Source organism: Anolis carolinensis, chromosome X (assembly GCF_035594765.1).
Source record: "Anolis carolinensis isolate JA03-04 chromosome X, rAnoCar3.1.pri, whole genome shotgun sequence".
In the NCBI taxonomy this organism is placed as follows: Eukaryota; Metazoa; Chordata; class Lepidosauria; order Squamata; family Dactyloidae; genus Anolis; species Anolis carolinensis.
Window position 1 is genome coordinate 1,736,103 of NC_085847.1, and position 17,771 is coordinate 1,753,873.

Sequence of the window (17,771 nt, forward strand, 5' to 3'; positions counted from 1 at the left end):
TTCAAAGCAGACATTGTGGGATTTTCTGCCTTGATATTCTGGGTTATATGGCTGTGTGGTAGGGCCCCTGGATGATGTAGTAGCACTTTTTGTGAGCTATTTCTGTTATCCACACAACCTGGCCTGAAAAGAACGGGTTGCTGCTTCCTGGGTGGGAAGAACCTTTTCCTTGCCTTGGTGGGCAGGTTCCTGACGCTCCTCCTGCAGCGTGTGTGTAATTTCGTTCCATTTAGTCAAGCATCTCCAACTGTGTTCTGTGCAACAACGCTGTGGGCTTTGAAGAGCCCTCCATTAGCCCTATCTTGTGTTTAAGCAAGTAAAGCACAGAGCAGCACCAGTTCAAATCACCAAGGAAAACATATCTCCAGTTGGAATGCTTGGCCATGGGGCTGCAGCTGCTGAGCTTACAAACAGTATTTCCTAAAACAACAGTCACTACAATTGAATATCCATGGGCTAAATACTCTTTATGGCTCCAGATCCCCTAAGACAAGGGGGTCAGCCCTGGTTAGGACATGGATGGGAGACAGCCAATGACTCCCAGGTGCTGGAGGCTGTTTCAGAGGAACGGGCCACACCACTTCGGGAGATCCCTTGCCTAAGAAAATCCTAGGAAATTCATGAGGTCACCATAGGTTCACAGGATTGTGAGGGCACACATGCACACGCAAATGAATACACAGCATTGCAATAACATTAGCTAAAGACCTGTCATTATGTGCTGCATTTCCTGCCTGCTTCAGCAATCTGATGTCAGCATAAGCCAAGACTATCAAGCACCAATGGGAGGACTAGATCTTGCCGTCATCGCAACAGCACTACCATGTCTCTCTATAGGAGCAAATAGTAACTCGCGCAACGGAAAGCAAGTGCAAACCTCCAAGGAGGGGAAAAACTTTCTCCCAGCCCCAAAGATTCTATTATTCTCAGCCAGCCCAGTCGCCTTCTCAATTCGATCAAAATGGGGAGACAAAGTGCCTTTGTGCCCAGCCCCCAAAAGGTCAGGGAAGGCAGGAACCCCAATCCCCCTTCAACCGCTCCGGACATGTGCCTGCCCCAGAGCAACATTTCCTATACAGCAGCCCCCTCGGGAGTGACTGGCTCCTGCCGCAGCCATGGGACCCAGTGCAGCATGTAAGTCTAGAAGGAGGGCTCCGGTTCACAGCCAGCCGCCGGAGCAGAGGGCCCTTTAAAAATTCCGCGGATGGATTCCCTGAGAAGCAGCACGGCTCCAAACCCTTTCTGCCCTGATGCATAAGCTTGCATTACTTCCAACCAGTTGGGCTTCCCAGACAAAGTGGTATGTTTGGGCCTGCTCTACAATTACCTTTGTGCTCTTCCACAGAATTGACAACCATGTCGTACACAGCAGAAGACTCCTTCCCCTCCCCATTTGCCAAGGCGTCCACAAATTGCGGGATATGACAGAGCATGGCCAATTCACAAAAGAAAAGAATTCCTCTGAGGAACACCTAAAAACATGCTCTGTAATGTTCCTAAGATAAAACACCCAGAAAATCAAGACATATCAAATACAGCATATGACACTATACATCCTTTGTAACAACACAAAGCCTCATTGTGAAGCCAACATTCATCTCATGTTAAAACAGGTTCATATCTTCCCATGAGTCCCGTAGAATATTCAACATTAAATCCATCATAGATGCTGTGTTGCAGACCGGATAAAGCAGTCTCCTTTCAGGAGCTCAGGGCACCCTCACAACAAGCCTCAGATGACAGTTCTCCAAAGGCCATCCTCTCCAGTTCAAAACTGGGCAAGGATTTAACAGAGTTTTCCAATCTCTAAATGCAACACAAGCAACCACTGGATACAGGGAACACTGATCTTACAGCATTATACTAGCCATGTTTATGTGAAAGGAAACCTTAGTGAGGCATTCCCTGGCATCGGCCACCATTCTCTGCAGGAAGCCTGGAGCTGCCCCTCTCTCGGAATTCCATTCTTCTTCAAGAAAGCTGACACTGTAAAGCATTTTAATTTAGGTTCAGATTGAAAGACAGGTATTCATTCATCCAAAACCTGCTACATGCAGCAAACGTAACAGAACAGCTTTTAGATAAATTGATACCTGCCTACATGAAAAAGGACAAGAATACCAGCATTGCTCTGGACTAACATATATCACACCTGGACCAAAAAGGCTCTCCACACCACTTACACAGAATGGTTTCAAAAGGTCTCTAACATGGGACCCGAAAGAAACTGGGGCTGAAGCGCCACCTGGGTCATCAGAAAGGAAAGAACACTAACAGTGCAACACACACCGATCAAAAAAAGCCCACTTTTGGGTCCCTTCAGGTAATGAAGGGCTTCCGAGACAGACTTCTGAAAACAATGTCTCTCTCTCTCCAGATAGGATTTCATTATACTGAAGATCAGATGATCTGAAGGGCCACTTTCCACAGATGATCCAGATGGTCACCTACATGCCCACTCCAGAGGCCCACATTCCGAGCATCAAAAAGGAACGTGGGGCTTATTTGGTGCCCATTTCGGCTCCCATTGAGTTATCCCAAGCTGTACTCTTGCATTTCTTGACGTTTGACCTCCGTATTGACTACCTTCTGCCCCCCTGCAGCTCGGTGTATTTGTCTTTCAACTGCAGATAACAGTTTACACATCTCATGGAGTGGACTCTAACCCACCAGAGCCTATGTCATAACTCATTCCTGAAACTCTAAAGGGACCCCAAGACTCTTCTGCTAAATTTGCAGAAAAAAGGCAAAGCCAACTGCAGAAGATTATGGAACTTGTGTTAATCTGTTGCAGCAAAAACAAAGTTCCATAATCTTCTGCAGTTGGCTTTGCCTTTTTTCTGCAAATTTAGCAGTTAACTGCCTCTAGATTAGATTAACACAAATGCAATGATTAAAGAAAAAGAATTGTTCAGAGGGGGCTGGATGAGGATCGAAGCTTGACTGAGTGGTCAGACACTACAGGTTCTGTCTACCACAAAACACTTCTGCCCATTCCTCTGCGGCCTATATTCTGATGATCCAGAAGCCTCGGCCCGTTACCTGGAGCAAAGATAATCATGTATTCTAGCAACAAAACAAGCCTCATTCTCATTGTGACGCTGTTCTTCCTTTTCTATGGTCTATAGTGTTTAGAGGAGAAAGAGCAGCAGTGTCTCCAGACTGTCCATAGGCATTGGTCCGTCATCAAGGATGTACTGAGTGGGGAAGAGATTTCTAAATGTCTTTCCTTGCAAGAGCAGGGCAGAAATTGTAATCCACACGCCAGTTGATGTACTACTTAAGTTAAAATGGTAAAATATACATTTTCCATATCAAAAGAGCATATGCCAGAAGATAAACTATGCAAATCTATGTTGAACCGGAACATAAGATGCTGACTTATCCAGCTGCCTTGACACTCCTAGCAGAGCTAGGAATGGGGTGGCTGGCCCCATATGGTTAGACTGCCACTCCCAGCAGCCCCTGTCCAGGCCAGGGCTGTCAGTCCTTGGAAGCTATAGGACACAAAGCAGGCTCACGCAGGCAATTCCATGGAAACACTTTATTGATATCCTTCTTGCCAAGATGAAAACAAAGCTACTACTGAGACCCGCCCAAACCCCAACATATCAAACAACTATTTCTCCTTGCCCCCCCCCTTCCATGTTCGCACCTATCTGTCGACATTCCTTTCCCAGGCTTGAAGGCCAGAGCATGTCACAAATCAATCCTCCCAGCCAGATGGCTCTTATCAGTTAGGCCATTCCCATCCCAATTAGCTCTGGCAGGATGGGAACAGATGAGCTTGGTGTGAATGCTGGGCCGATCACATCCTGACAAAGGCCAAGAGGGTTCTCCTAGGTTCCAATCCCTACCTGGAGAGGCCTTGGGTGGGAAGCCAAAGCATTCTGCATGGAAAAAAAGGGTTTCCCGCTGTTGGGCAACAGCCTTCCCAAATGTACCAAGGCCTTCACCTGATCCAAAGACTATTTCCCCTTTCCAATGGAATCTCATGTCAAGGCCTTTGGATGAATTCAATAGACCAGGATCAAATGTTCAGGTGTGACTGTAGTAAATGACTGGCCTGCCTTCTTCTCCTTTTCTTATCTTCCTTTTTTGAACTGAACTCCTGGGTGCAGGTAGATGAGGAGCAGGAAGCTGGGTTTACCGCCAAGAGGGCAGGAGAAGGCCTTCCTCCAGGGCAGGGAGGAGGGACTGCTCTGGATGGCTCCTCGCCTTTGCTCACTCAATTGGAGGGAATCCATGGCTGGCTATGCGTGGCGACCAGGCCATCATCTATCAAAGGCAAGGCTTGGTCACAGGGAGGCAACCAGGAAATGCGTGCAAGCCGCTGAGCAGGACAGAGGAAGGCAGGCCCATCCTACTCTATGCTCAGCAGACAGCCAAATGGGGGGTCGAGAGAAGCAAAAACACTCTGCTGGGGCTAACATGCAAATACAGCAGGCAGCTGAAGGAGGGAAGGAGCACTCTGTTTGCCTCCCAGCAAGCTACCAATTTTACAAAGCTGCTGGAGGAGATCTTTGGATAGCAGTCTCCTGATCAGGATATGCAAGAATGATAAAACGAACACAGGAAAGTTCCCTGCTGTAGGAGGGACTTCCGCCTTCCAGAAGAGGCAAAGTCGTTAGATTCTCAAGCAATATTTGGAGGAAATATTTATCAAGGCAAGCACAGCAGGTATGTCCATTTTGTGCCATACCAGGAGTAGTACATACCCAATTCTATTGGCTACAAATAAACGGTTTGTTCATGTGTCAACAGTTTCAAAACAGAGAGCAGCAGGAAGTTCTGCTCAGCAGGGTTAGAATGTACAATAAGTGAGTGTCTTTGCTTAAGAGTTGTAAAAGGTATTCCAGAGCTTGTGCAGAGTAGTCACCAATCTCAATGGACCTCTTTCAGCCTTTAGACAGCAAAGATACACTCAGAATGCCTACTGCAATGGTTGAGATGGATCAGCACCCAGAAAGGCTCATCCAGGGGAGAATGTACATTGGTTTGAGAATCCCCAATTCATTTAGAAATAGGGGCTCTGTTCCTCTGTGTAGAACACCTGATTTATAACAGATGTGAACATTTAATCTTTTTTTCCGTTAAAAGCATTCACCTCTGACTGACCACCATAATAGGAAGAATCTGGTCAGCTTTAGCTATTATGAATAATTTTGTAACATTATAATTTAAGTAGTAAATGGGAGCAAAAGGAAAATGATTACAGCGACTGTTGCAAACATCACATTTCCACAGGGATAACAACACATTCCTTACTAATCATATTTTCCCCATCAGTTTTCTAAAAGCTAATAATATAATTCCACAAATTCTGTACACAGTTCACTCAAAGGTGAATTCAAATGGGATACATTCCTAGGAACCAGAATACGTGCTTATCTGGGAATAAAGCACACTGGGAACCCAGTGAGAATCATTTCTGAAGCTCCTGCAGGCAGGGCTGATGGCATTGGTCTCCACCTTCTGAAGAAGTCGCCATCCAGAGATGAGGCATCAAAGGATTTGATTTTTCACCTTGGTAGGCAATGTATGGTTTAGAAAGCAGTCAAAACCTCACCCATGATTTCAATGATAGAGGAAGAGAGAAAAAGATCCTGCATTTTACTCTTCTCTTTCTCTGAGCTTCATGCACTCCATCCCAACTATACCAGATAGTGGTGCTTCATAGAGTAGGATAATGCCAGTTTAACACCTGCCCAAAGGTCTGTTTATGTGGGAAAATGTACTCCTGAGCTATGGGCTGGACAAGATAGTTGTCCAAGAAGATGATTGCTATTGTTTTGCAAACTTGCCAGTGACCGACCCTTCCTCGGTGCCTCTCCAGTCCAGCAGTGTCTTTCCTTCCTGGAAACCAGCAATGGACTGGGCCCAGAGACCGCCAATGGAGAAGCACGGCTCTAGAAGCACTTGTCACACGTTACTGCAATACGCAGCCTACGCATGCGATACAGCTCCGGCCTCCCTCAGCATGCCCGGCAGGAAAATGCCCCAATTCCAGGAGGAGGGCAGACAGAAGGAAAAGCTAAAAACAATGGCACCCCACTGATTTCAAGAAACCTTCTCTTCATGCCTAAATCTTCCAGAACATTTACTCAGGAATCAGCCTGGCAGTGAGGGATCTTCAGAGAATGTAGCCAGAAGACAGGATGGGGGCCTCTCCGTTCATACAACAAGAAAGGAGAACCCTGCACCAGGAAAAATATCAACCACATGCACATCTAGGCAACCCAAACTACAGTTATATAAACACGTATTTGCTTTTCCATGAATAATATAGGGCATTACTTAGTTCCAAGTACTGTTGCCTCTTGCAAGCAATACAGTTTGGGGTTCTACATCATAACACCTTATTATGGTCCTCTGCATAATGTTTGTTTACATATACACACAGATATATATACACACACACACACACACAACTATTAAATTCAAGGGTATTTAAACTGTGAAAACCTCCACTCCTCTCAATAAGCCACAGTACTGAGAATAATTTTACAGAATGTATGTCCCAGTCTGACCAGTGGAGATTCAACTCCTGCATCTTCCAGAAAAGAGATAACCTTCACCACATCACTCTTCTTCTCTGAAACAACTGCTGGAGGGGGGGGGGGGTTGATTTAGAGAAGGAGACTAAGTAAGAGTACACTGCCCAGTGCCATGGAAAGGGGACTGGTTTAGGTGATTGAGACAGAAAATGCTATTCTACATTCAAGGCTGTAGGATGGAAAGGCAGGCTTGGACTGGTGCAACCACATTTGCCAAGGTGCCTTCGGCATGGCCTCCGTTTCCTCCTTACCTAACCCTGATGGTCAGAAATCCCCCTACAGATCGCACTTAACCTCAAGCCCCAGCATTCCTCACCAGGGGCTGCTGAGACCGGTCATGCCCCAACATTGGGAGGGCCATAGTGATTCTGCTCTGTACCAATGATCGCCCACAGGACGTCCAGGCAAAGAATCAGCTCAAAGGTCTCCCTCCTCTCTGGCTGACTCCAGAGCTGGAATCCCTCTGCGGCAGCCCAGGCCTTGGCCAGGAGTGCCCTTACCCATGCCCCACGGAAAGTCCTTGCCTGTTTCCCCCCAGCACCGTGACAGAATGCCCCTTCCCCATCCCAAATGCCTGCTACAAAGCAGCCCCAAGTGGATCTGCCCCCCTTGCTTCTCCCTCCTCCTTAAGACTCTCTTGCAGGAGAGGGATCCTCCTCCCTTCTGTCAAGGCGCCACAAGTCTCCCTGCCTGCCTCTGTCGGGTGACAAGCTCTGCCCACCCCCTCCAAGAGTCTGCTTTGCTCCTCCAGGTGAAGACCACTTGCTGCATCCTGGGATCTCCGTATTACATTGAGACACGCACTACGCCTTGAAGAAGCTATGTGCCTCCCTCCCTGCATCATGTCACCCCCATCCTTTTCCTCCCAACACCCTAAAGATCCCAGGTCAAGGTCAATGCTGGATTGGTCAAATAGTTTTGAGGATGACATCCCACCCTCCTCTACAAAATATTCTCCCTCCTTTTCGGAAGGGACGCCTCGGCTCGCCTTTTCTTCCCCTTCCCAGCCAGCGACCCCAAAAACCCCCTCCCCACCTGAGCCCTACCTCTACTTCCTGCCTCCCTTGCCAAGCCAGAGGGGTTTCTGATGCAATGTTGAGAAGGGAGGAAAGGGGGAAGCCAGGAGGCGGGCGTTCACCATTCTTTGCACAGTGGTCCGATTGGGGTGGCGGAGAGAAGGGGAGGGAAAGGGAGGCATCAATAAAGGCGAAAGGCCTTTATTTTTAATCCCGCACTTCCTCTGGGTCCTCCTTTTGCCCAGCATTCTCTCTTGGCTTTTTCTGAATCGGTGATTGCCCTGGGATCCTGGGCAGAAAGCCCCTTACAAGAAAAGGATCCTTTCACACAGTCCCCAGATCCCTCCTTTTTGCACAGCCTTGACAAACAGGATTTCCAGCCACAGGGAGAGGCGAGTAATACATTTCATATTATTATTGTTGTTGTTATTATTATTATAGCTGCCACTGGAGCACAAGTGAGCCTTCTCCTGCCCAGTGAGGAGGGGACACACAGGTGGAGGGGGCAGCTCAAATAATAACAACAACAATGTCATCATCATGATCATCATCATATAAATAATATAAAGAGAATATAAAATACAATCATAAAAATAAAAAACAGATAATTAAAATACAAACATAATATATAATATAACATCATATAATAAATTAAATATAACACAATATAACATATATAGAATAAAAATATAAAATAGAAAGAATATAAAACAGATAATAATAATATAATAAAATAACATAATACAACGTAACATATATAATGTAATAAAAATAGAATAGAAAGAATATAAAACGGATAATAATATAATAAAATAATATAACGCAACGTAACATATATAATGTAATAAAATATAAAATAGAATAGAAAGAATATAAAACAGATAATATAATTAAAATACAAAATAGAATAGAAAGAATATAAAACAGATAATAATAATATAATTAAAATACAAAATAAAATTAAAGGAATATAAAATAGATAATATAATAATTAAAATATAAAGAATAAAAAATATAAAATAGAAGTATATCATATAATAAATAAAATGACAGTAATATAACATAACATGTAAATTAGAATAAAAAGAATATAAAACAAATAATATAATAAGCATGCAAATTAGAATAAAAATATAAAATAAATATAATAAAATATAAATTAGAATAAGAAAGAATACAAGATAATAGAACAAAATATAAAATAGATAATAATAATATAATGAAAATAGAAATTAGAAGAATACAAGATAATAGAACAAAATATAAAATAGATAATATAATAAAAATAGAAATTAGAATAAGAATGCAAGATAATAGAACAAAATATAAAATAGATAATATAATAAAAATAGAAATTAGAATAAGAATACAAGATAATAGAACAAAATATAAAATAGATAATAAAAATAGAAATTAGAATAAGAAAGAATGCAAGATAATAGAACAAAATATAAAATAAATAATATAATAAAAACAGAAATTAAAATAATATAAAATAGATAATAATTAAAACAAATGGAATAAAAATAATATAATAGATAATAATGAAAATATAAGAGCATATGAAGAATACTAAAATAGAACAGAATAACAACGTCATATCATCACAAATAAAGATACAAACGAAGTAGAGACGACGTTAAAGATATTAATGAGAACATAAAAAATACTATAATAACACGACAGAAAATAAAATGGGGGAGGGCTCGAAAAAGAGCCCAAGCCGTGCTCGTGGGACCTCTGGGGAGTCAGTCAAGGAAACAGGCGCCCATTAGACTCCACACAGCCATAGAACCCTGAAGCCCAAGGCAGAAAATCCCACCAGATCTGCTTTGGACCGGGTTATCTGAGTCCACACTGCCACCTATCCCAGTTCAAAGCAGATACTGTGGGATTGCATGGAGCGGTGTGGCGTCAAGAGGAGAGAGGGAGAGAGAGGGAGGTCGGCCGGTCACAAGACTGCGGCGGCGCCTCAACGCAGCCTCCCGAAGAGTTGCCTTCTTCTTGGGATTCCTCTCATGGCGCAGGAACGGTGGGGAGGGGCGGAGGGGCTGAGGCGACCCCACCCCGAGAGAGAGGCCCAGGCCGCTCGGCTCCAAAGTCCGGGGAGGGGACAACGCGAGGGCGGGGATAGAAGGGAGGAAGGAAGAAGCAAGGCCTCACCTGCCGAGGGCCGCGCGGCCTGCTCCTCCGCCGAGGCCTGCTCCGCCGGGGGCTTTCCTTCCTCCGCTGCCGCCCGCCGTGCCTTGTGGCGGGGGAGGTGGCGGAGGCGGAGGCGGGGGTGGCGGCGGGCTGGGGGCCGCTGGCTGCTGCTGAGGCGGCGGCGAAGGCGCGGGGGACGCGGCTCCTGTTGCCGAAGCTGGCGTGGAGGTGCTCTGCTTGAGGGCCATGGCCGGTCTCCCCTGCTCTGCCCGCCTCCTCCTCTTTCTTCTTCTCCTCAGCGGAGGGGGAGGAGCCTCCGGCCCGCTTTTGGGCGGGAAAGGAGGAGAAGGCGAAGAAAGAGGGGCGGGGCCTAAGAGGAGCTCCGCCCTCGCCAGCATGGCTCCTCCCTCCTCCTCCGCTTTCGTCGCCTCAGACCCTGCTTCCGCGTCACGTGAGCCCCCCCCCTTCCCTCGCTCCAGGAGAGAGGCAACGCATGCGCGGAGGCCACAAATGGCTTTGCGGGTCCCATGTACACAGTCCCATATTCTCTGCTTTGAACCGGGTTATGTGGCAGTGTGGACTCAGATAACCCACACAGCCATAGCACCCAGAATGTCAAGGTAAGAAATCCCACAAGATCTGATCTGAACCGGGTTATATGGCAGTGTGGACTCAAATAACCCACACAGCCATAGCACCCAGAATGTCAAGGCAAGAAATCCCACAAGATCTGAACTGGGTTATATGGCAGTGTGGACTCAGATAATCCAATCCAAATTAGGTCTGGTGGGATTTTCTGCCTGAACATTCTGGGTTCTATGGCTGTGTGGACAGGGCCCTGGGTTATCTGAGGCCACACTGCCATAAAACCCAGTTCAAAGTAGACAATGTGGAATTTTATTTATGTTTGCCTTGTACATGTAAAACTATAATCTGCTCTTGAGTCCCTCCAGGATATAAATAAAGTGTATTATTATTATTATTATTTTATTCAGCTGTGTGGAAGGGACCTCAGATAACCCAGTTCAAAGCAGACCTTGTGGGTTATCTGCCTTGATATTACGGGTTTTCAAGGCCCTGTCCACACAGCCATGTAACCCAGAACATCAAGGCAGATCATCCACACAATCTGCTCTGAACTGGGTTATCTGAGGTCCCTTCCACACACTGAATAATAAAATAATAATAATAATACACTTTATTTATATCCTGGAGGGACTCAAGAGCAGATTAGTTTTACATACATTGATCTTATCCTCAGCCGCTGTAAGAAAATCGCACAGACAGACTACAAACAGAGGCACAACTATGTGGCCCAAATGATCCATTGGAACTTATGCCTCAAGTACCACCTCCCAGCAGTAAAGAACTGGTGGGATCACAAACCTGCAAAGGTTGTGTAAAATGAACACGCAAAGATACTGTGGGACTTCCGAATCCAGACTGACAAAGTTCTGGAACACAACACACCAGACATCACAGTTGTGGAAAAGAAAAAGGTTTGGATCATTGATGTCACCATCCCAGGTGACAGTCGCATTGATGAAAAACAACAGGAAAAACTCAGCCGCTCTCAGGACCTCAAGATTGAACTTCAAAGACTCTGGCAGAAACCAGTGTAGGTGGTCCCAGTGGTGATGGGCACACTGGGTGCCGTACCAAAAGATCTCAGCCGGCATTTGGAAACAATAGACATTGACAAAATCACGATCTGCCAACTGCAAAAGGCCACCTGACTGGCATCTGCATGCATCATCCGAAAATACATCACACAGTCCTAGACACTTGGGAAGTGTTCGACTTGTGATTTTGTGATACGAAATCCAGCATATCTATCTTGTTTGCTGTGTCATACAATATAATAATAATAATAATAACAACAACACATCACACAGTCCTAAACACTTGGGAAGTGTTCGACTTGTGATTTTGTGATAAGAAATCCAGCATATCTATCTTGTTTGCTGTGTCATACAATGTTGTTGTGTCAATAATAATACACTTTATTTATATCCTGGAGGGACTCAAGAGCAGATTACAGTTTTACAAGACAAACATTCAGTGCCTTTACACCGTGAACAACCACATACAATACACTTCCATCTTCGGTGTCTGGAGGCGATGCTCAACTCCGGCCATGGGGAGGTGCTCTTGTTTCATGTTTCCATGCTGAGATCGTTGCTGGAATGTCTGCATGGGGTGCTCTTTTACCTCCCTGCCAAGACAATATCTATTGGTGTACTCACATTACATAATTTCAAACTGTTAAATAGGCAGGAGCTAGGGCTAACAGCCGGCAGCTCACCCTGACTCGTAGCTTCAAACTGCTAACGCTCCGATCAGATTTCCTGCAGCTAGCTGTTATTATTGTGTCCCCATACAATCCCACATTATCACCGGAATATATGGCAGTGTGAACCCTTCCACACTGCTGTATAAAATCCAGGGGAAAGGTGGGCTTAGTGCAGCAGCCACAAAGTCTGGGTTTAATCGGAGTTTTAAAAGGCCAGTTGCGGAGTTAATTGGATTAGGCTTCGCCAGGGTTTCAGGTTGCGCCTCCGAAGGGTGACATAAAGGAACACACAAGCGCTAGGCCCTCAAGACGGCCTGAGTTCCAAAAAAAGAGGGATAAAACACCTCTTTTGCATATGGAAATGCACCCCCAGTTCCCTATGCAGTGGGACAGGAGGAGAGGGATATATCGAACAAGCCAACATGCACAGTAAGCATTTTCATGGATCATGAAGTCACTCGGTTTGGGTGACGGCTCCTATTTTGTTTTTCAGTCCAAAGACTTTTCTCGTGAAAGTGGGAAATGTTTCTGAGTCCTGTCAAGGTTACGATTTCCTTGGGCGTTCTTGGCAGACAACCTATGCCTTCGACAACTTGATTTGCAAATATAGTTGCTGCCGATCTAATCTTTAGCAAAGGCCCACCTCTTTAAAATATGTGTCGGAGGCAAAATCACCAAGCGATCCCATCTGGAATCAGTAAGACTCTTGCTCATACAATAGAGTCTCACTTATCCAACATAAACGGGCTGGCAGAACGTTGGGTAAGCGAATATGTTGGATAATAAGGAGAGATTAAGAAAAAGCCTATTAAACATCAAAATAGGTTATAATTTTACAAATTAAGCACCAAAACATCATGTTCTACAACGAATTTGACAGAAAAAGTAGTTCAATGTGCAGTAATGCTATGTAGTAATTACTGTATTTATGAATTTAGCACCAAAATATCACAATGCATTGAAAACATTGACTACAAAAAATTATTTTTTATTTATTTCCAGAATTTATACCCCGCCCTTCTCACCTGGGGGGACTCAGGGCGGCTTACAACAGTTGGCAACATTTAATGCCAAGAACATAATAATAAAACAAAAACAGTACATATAATCAATTAAAACTATAAAAATACATCATTAAAATACATTATAAAAATTAAAACATATGTAAATTAGATCCATTTGTCTAAAAACCTCATGCTTCAGCCTTCAATGCTGAAATTGCGTTGGATAATCCAGAACGTTGGATAAGTGAGACTCTACTGTATTTCCAAAATCCACCTTGACAGTATAAGAACAGGAATTCAACAGGTCCAGCTTTTCTGGCACAGAGAAAAACTTGTTGACTTTCTGTTTGTAAATTCATACTGCTTTCACTGTCACAAAGGGTTGTACAGAATCAATGCAATAAAAGCGACACCACAGTTTGGTGCCACATACAACGCCTCATTAATGTTCATTTAATTCATGAATATCATGCCCACTAGAGAGAGTGGTCAAGGCAGCTTGCAACCATAATACCAAGAAATAAAGGGCAGCCACCAATTCAAACGGTTTCAGTAAATGAAATGGGATTTCTCTGCCTGCCAGCAAAAAGGCATCCAAGACGGAGTAGAAAACTTACCTTGCATCCAGGCTGATGCAAATCTGGAGTTCTGCCTTTCAAAGAAGCCTGAGGGTATTTTGGAGATCAAAACAACACTTCAGATTCTGAGATTTCTAAGGTAAGCAACAGTCCAAACAGGATGCCACCAAGTTTGGTGTAACTGCGACCAGACTTCACAGTTTTCGGTCTATCTTCATCGGATGCATCTACGAAAGCGAATGCTCCCGACGTCTCAATCTCAACGGTGCTACAAGATCCCTTTGTGTACTGTTTGGCAATGTGGGCTATTTGGAGCAGGGGTCCTCAAACTTTTTAAGCAGAGAGCCGATCCACAATCCTTTAGACTGTTGAGGGGCCGAATTATCATTTGAAAAAAAAATACGAACAAATTCCTAGGCAGACTGGACGTGTTGTATTTGTAGTGCAAAACAACAATGAAAGAACAATACAAAAGTTAAAAATAAAAACAATTTTACCCCAACATAAATTTATGAGGATTTCAATAGGAAATGTGGGCCTGCTTCTGGCCAATGAGATTGTCAAATTAATTAGGATTATTGTTGTTGTGTGCCTTCAAGTCAGTTCAGACTTTGGGCAAGCCTAAGTTTAACATTTATTTATTTATTTATTTATTTGTTAATTTATTTCATTTATTTATGACATTTATATCCCGCCCTTCTCACCCTGAAGGGGACTCAGAGCAGCTTACAAATTATATTTACATACAATATATTATATTATATTCGACAACACAATATATTATATTATTAGCATAACACAATACTAGCATTATATATGACTATATTGAACTATACCACTATACTGTCATATTATTAGTAATATTAAGTAAAGGTTATCCCCTGACGTTAAGTCTAACCCTAACCCTAACCCGTGACCGACTCTGGAGGTTGGTGCTCATCTCCATTTCTAAGCCGAAGAGCCGGCGTTGTCCGTAGACACCTCCAAGGTCATGTGGCCATAGGCATGACTGCATGGAACGCCATTACCTTCCCGCCGGAGCGGTACCTATTGATCTACTCACATTGGCATGTTTTCGAAGTGCTAGGTTGACAGGAGCTGGGGCTAACAGTGGCCGCTCAACTCCGCTCCTGGGATTTGAACCTGGGACCTTTCGGTCTACAAGTTCAGCAGCTCAGCGCTTTAACACACTGTGCCACCAGGGGCCCAGTAATATTATATGTAATATATAATTGATGTTATTATATGGTATTATCAACATTATATTGTATTACATTATAATATTATCAACATTATATTGTATTACATTATAATATTCTTATCAATATTATATGTATATGCAACATATATTATTAAAACTGATATAAAAATATTATATTATATTTATTTATATTATATCCAACATCTCACAGGTTTTTCTCCTTCCTTTCCCCTGCCAAGTTAATTGGGTGCAAACCACGTTTGCTCCCTGGATTCACTCTGCAGCAATGGAAAGAAGCAGAGGACAAGAAAAAAAAGTCCTCAGACAGAAAGTAGCGGGGAAAGTGGGATGACAAAGGGTTCATTAGGACTCATCCAAGTCAGGATAATTAGAAGGCACGACTTTCTGAAGTTGTGATTCAGGAGTACATTTCTTAAGTGTGGACATTAGGGTCGGAAATGTCTCTGCATATTGGAGTCTGACTTGCAAGCTCTCGAAGCCTCCAATTGTTGATGTTCTTCAATAGTAGGAGAGCAATGTTTTCACGTATCTTTCAGCTCCCATGTACTCTGTTGATGCCTTGCATTTCTAAAGACAAACATAAGGGATCTTTGCAGATGAAGGCCCGGATTCTGCAGCTCGCAGAACCATTTTCTTCCGCAAAGGATTCCTTTGTCCCTGCCTTCTCGGTGCCTCTTCGAGTCTCTCGCCGCTCGGAGACATTGTACCACACGTACTATTTAAAGCCCTTTCATAAAAGAGAAATAAAAATTAATTTCTACACGCGAACAACTCGAAGGAGACGTAGCCATGGTTACGCAAAAGTTCTTAGAGACTGGTCTATTAAAAGAATGGAGTCCTGGAATCCTAGATAGTAAGCCGAAAATAGATGCGTGTGTACACACACGGGCGCACAAACATGCCTGCACATGCCAAGCCGATGTTTCTTGACATACTGTACTTGGGAGGGAAACACGATCCTCCGAAGGATTAGAAGAATGGGAGGCACAGAACCGCATCCAAGTAGCCGTGGGCAGCATTCGCAGGCCCTTTGGCGGAGGCGGGAGACGTGTTCTGGGCTCTTCCTCCAAACAGAAGGGCGATCCATTGAGACATTGCGGATGGGGCGACTACAGGAATGCTTTGATGGGAGGGGGGCGTTAAAGGACACGCTGGGAACTTGACTGCGTCGAGCTGCCAGAAAGTCTCTTGAAGCTGTTGGCTTTTTTCTTTCTAAGTACAACCCTCTTCGGCATAACCTGATCATTGACAAATGAAGTATCACGTGTGAAGTCAGAATTTGCACTTTCTATTGAGTCCAGAAAAAACTGGGTACCCAGTAGAGGGGAGTGGCATACATTTGCAAGGTCCTTGTTGCTTCTCCTGGGACCCTGGTGTCCAAAGTGTCCTACCAGATGGGACATTTCAATAGTTACACAAAGCCAGCCCTGCGAGGTAGGTAGGCCTCCTACCACACTGTCACCCCAAGAGTTTGAAACAGGCTCCCGCTGTGTCAGCATCCTCCATGTCTCACGTGAATTGAGCATTGACTTTGGCCGAGATGCCACCCTGCCACCCCCGTCCCATCCCTCTCCTCCAACAGCTATCATAGGAAGCCCTGTCCCTTGCGATTGCCTCTCTGCCGGACAAAGGCTTGTACAATTGTTTCGCTGGTCTGGTTCCATTTCAATGTAGCCTTTGTCTTGCTCTCTTTGGCTTCCATTGTGCCTTCATGTGCATTTCCCCCTTCTCGCCTCCCTTAGTGGTAAGGCAGAGGGGGAAATGAATCCCCTGTAGTATTCTGCCACTATTAGGACCAGCTAGAACTTCCCCAGCTTTGGAAGCCACTTCTAACAGACTGAAGGGAGGATTCCATCACTGACCATTCTTCCTGCCATGAGCCATTTTTCTGTAGAGCAGTGGTTCCCAACCTGTGGGCCGCAAGACCTAAAATAAGAGTCACGGCCCGCAAAGTAATAATAATAATAATAATAATAATAATAATAATAATAATAATTATTATTATTATTATTATTATTATTATTAGTGCCCATTGCCACACACATGGCAAAGCAGTCCTATGCAAGACCCTGTTTAGTACCCCAAAAGTTGTTATTGGTGGTGGTGTTGTTGTTGTTGTTGTTATTATTATTACTACTACTACTACTACTAGTGTTCCCTCACTTATCGCTGGGGTCCCCATCATTCCAGTCTGTCCTGATCAGTCTGCATGCCAAGTTTGATCCAGATCCATCCTCGGCAGGCTTCTCCGATCTCTTGGACCGTGGGCGTACTTATAAGAAATAGCAATAAATCTTTTATTGATACAGTGTTCCTTCACTTATCGCTGGGGTTAGGTTCCAGGACCACCCGCAATAAATGAAAATCCGCGAAGTAGGGATACTATATTTATTTTAATGTTTATACATTATTTTAGTAGTTATACACTATTTTAAGTCTTTATCAACCCATCATGTGTTGATAAATCGCCTCCTTCTCCTCCCGTTGCCACTTTGGCTCCTTTTCTCTCCCTTTAGCTTCTCCTTCCTCTCTTCCTTAGGCTGTAAATTGTAATTTTTTATGATTTATAATAGTCTTTTAGAATTTATTGAAAAACCGTGAAACAGCGAATCCGCGAAAAGTGAAGTGCGAAGTAGTGAGGGAACGCTGTATTACAGTAGAGTCTCACTTATCCAACATAAACGGGCCGGCAGAACGTTGGATAAGCGAATATGTTGGATAATAAGGAGAGATTAAGGAAAAGCCTATTAAACATCAAATTAGGTTATGATTTTACAAATTAAGCACCAAAACATCATGTTTTACGACAAATTTGACAGAAAAAGTAGTTCAATACGCAGTAATGCTATGTAGTAATTACTGTATTTACAAATTTAGCACCAAAATATCACCATGTATTGAAAACATTGACTACAAAAATGCATTGGATAATCCAGAACGTTGGATAAGCGAGTGTTGG

At 43.9% G+C, this 17,771-nt stretch overlaps 1 protein-coding gene across 12 annotated transcripts in view; it reads right to left on the bottom strand.

The window, feature by feature from the left end:
• atxn2 (ataxin 2) overlaps positions 1 to 10,020 on the bottom strand; it is a 51,416-nt gene extending 41,396 nt beyond the window's left edge. For 6 of the 12 annotated variants that reach the window (XM_062958386.1, XM_062958381.1, XM_062958382.1 and 3 more), the window contains exon 1: positions 9,737 to 10,017. In XM_062958386.1, coding sequence (XP_062814456.1) covers positions 9,737 to 9,963 — 227 coding nt within the window. In that variant the 5' untranslated portion in view covers positions 9,964 to 10,017. Of the gene's footprint in view, positions 1 to 9,736 lie in introns of all 12 variants that reach the window. The other 6 variants (XM_062958385.1, XM_062958383.1, XM_062958390.1 and 3 more) reach the window with 3 other exon arrangements.
• Between the last annotated feature and the right edge of the window lie 7,751 nt (positions 10,021 to 17,771).